Source organism: Perca fluviatilis, chromosome 15 (assembly GCF_010015445.1).
Source record: "Perca fluviatilis chromosome 15, GENO_Pfluv_1.0, whole genome shotgun sequence".
NCBI classification, from domain to species: Eukaryota; Metazoa; Chordata; class Actinopteri; order Perciformes; family Percidae; genus Perca; species Perca fluviatilis.
Window position 1 is genome coordinate 9,376,433 of NC_053126.1, and position 894 is coordinate 9,377,326.

Here is an 894-nt window from a genome sequence, read left to right on the forward strand (position 1 = left end):
CTACTGCCACCTGTAGGTTCTTGGTAAAATAATTTGTATGAGGTTTTTGTCAAGCCTCTCTGCTTCCTTTAACCAGTGTGTTACTCTGGCACAGTAATACACAGCAGAGTCCTCTGGCTTTAAGTTGGACAGTCTCAGATACACCATGCTGTTGCTGTCATCTCTACTGATTTCTACACGGCCCTGCACACTGCTGGCATAAGTGTTTCTGCTTGCAGTAGAGAAGCCGCTCCCTATCCATTCCATTCCTTCTCCTGCAGGTTGTCTGATCCAGCTCATAACACAGCAGCTAAATGTGAAGCCAGATCCCCTGCAGGAGAGACTGAGAGTCTCCCCAGGCTTTTTCACCACTGAACTGGAAGGAATGGACTCCATACTCTGACCTGTACAACCTGGTGAAATAAAAGGGAGAGAGGAAACAGAAGAAATTAATCATCTGGGAAGTTTTCTGGTGTCACTGACTGACCATCAGTCCATGTTGTCTGAGAAAAGATAACACAGCAAGAAGCAGGAGAACTCACAAGGCAGAGAGAGAGCAACCAGCAGAAGAGTGAGTGTGTTCATCATCCTGAGGCTGGAGATGTGACATCTGATGCTCCACACAAAGTACAGCAGTCAGCAGGACAGAAGTACACTGCACAGACTGAAGATTTGCATCAGGACATAATGGGGAGGGAGTGGCTCCTTTTTTTGTAGTGTTTTATCATATAACCAAAAAAAAAAAAAAAACATTAAGGATTATATGTAAGGTTTATGTTAAATGTACTCACAAATGAATGATGTAATGTAAAATGAGATTGAGTCGGGTGCTGGGTATTTTTGCAGGTCTGTTTGTGGTTTGCATCTCTGTAGAGCTATATGTTTAGGAAAGAGCTTATATTATAATACATTGAA

At 42.8% G+C, this 894-nt stretch overlaps 1 gene segment (V, D, J or C); it reads right to left on the reverse strand.

Moving 5' to 3' along the window:
• On the reverse strand, window positions 1-605 carry LOC120574366. The segment is given in 2 exon segments: window positions 1-392; window positions 522-605. Coding segments are annotated over 2 exon segments (438 nt in total).
• Between the last annotated feature and the right edge of the window lie 289 nt (window positions 606-894).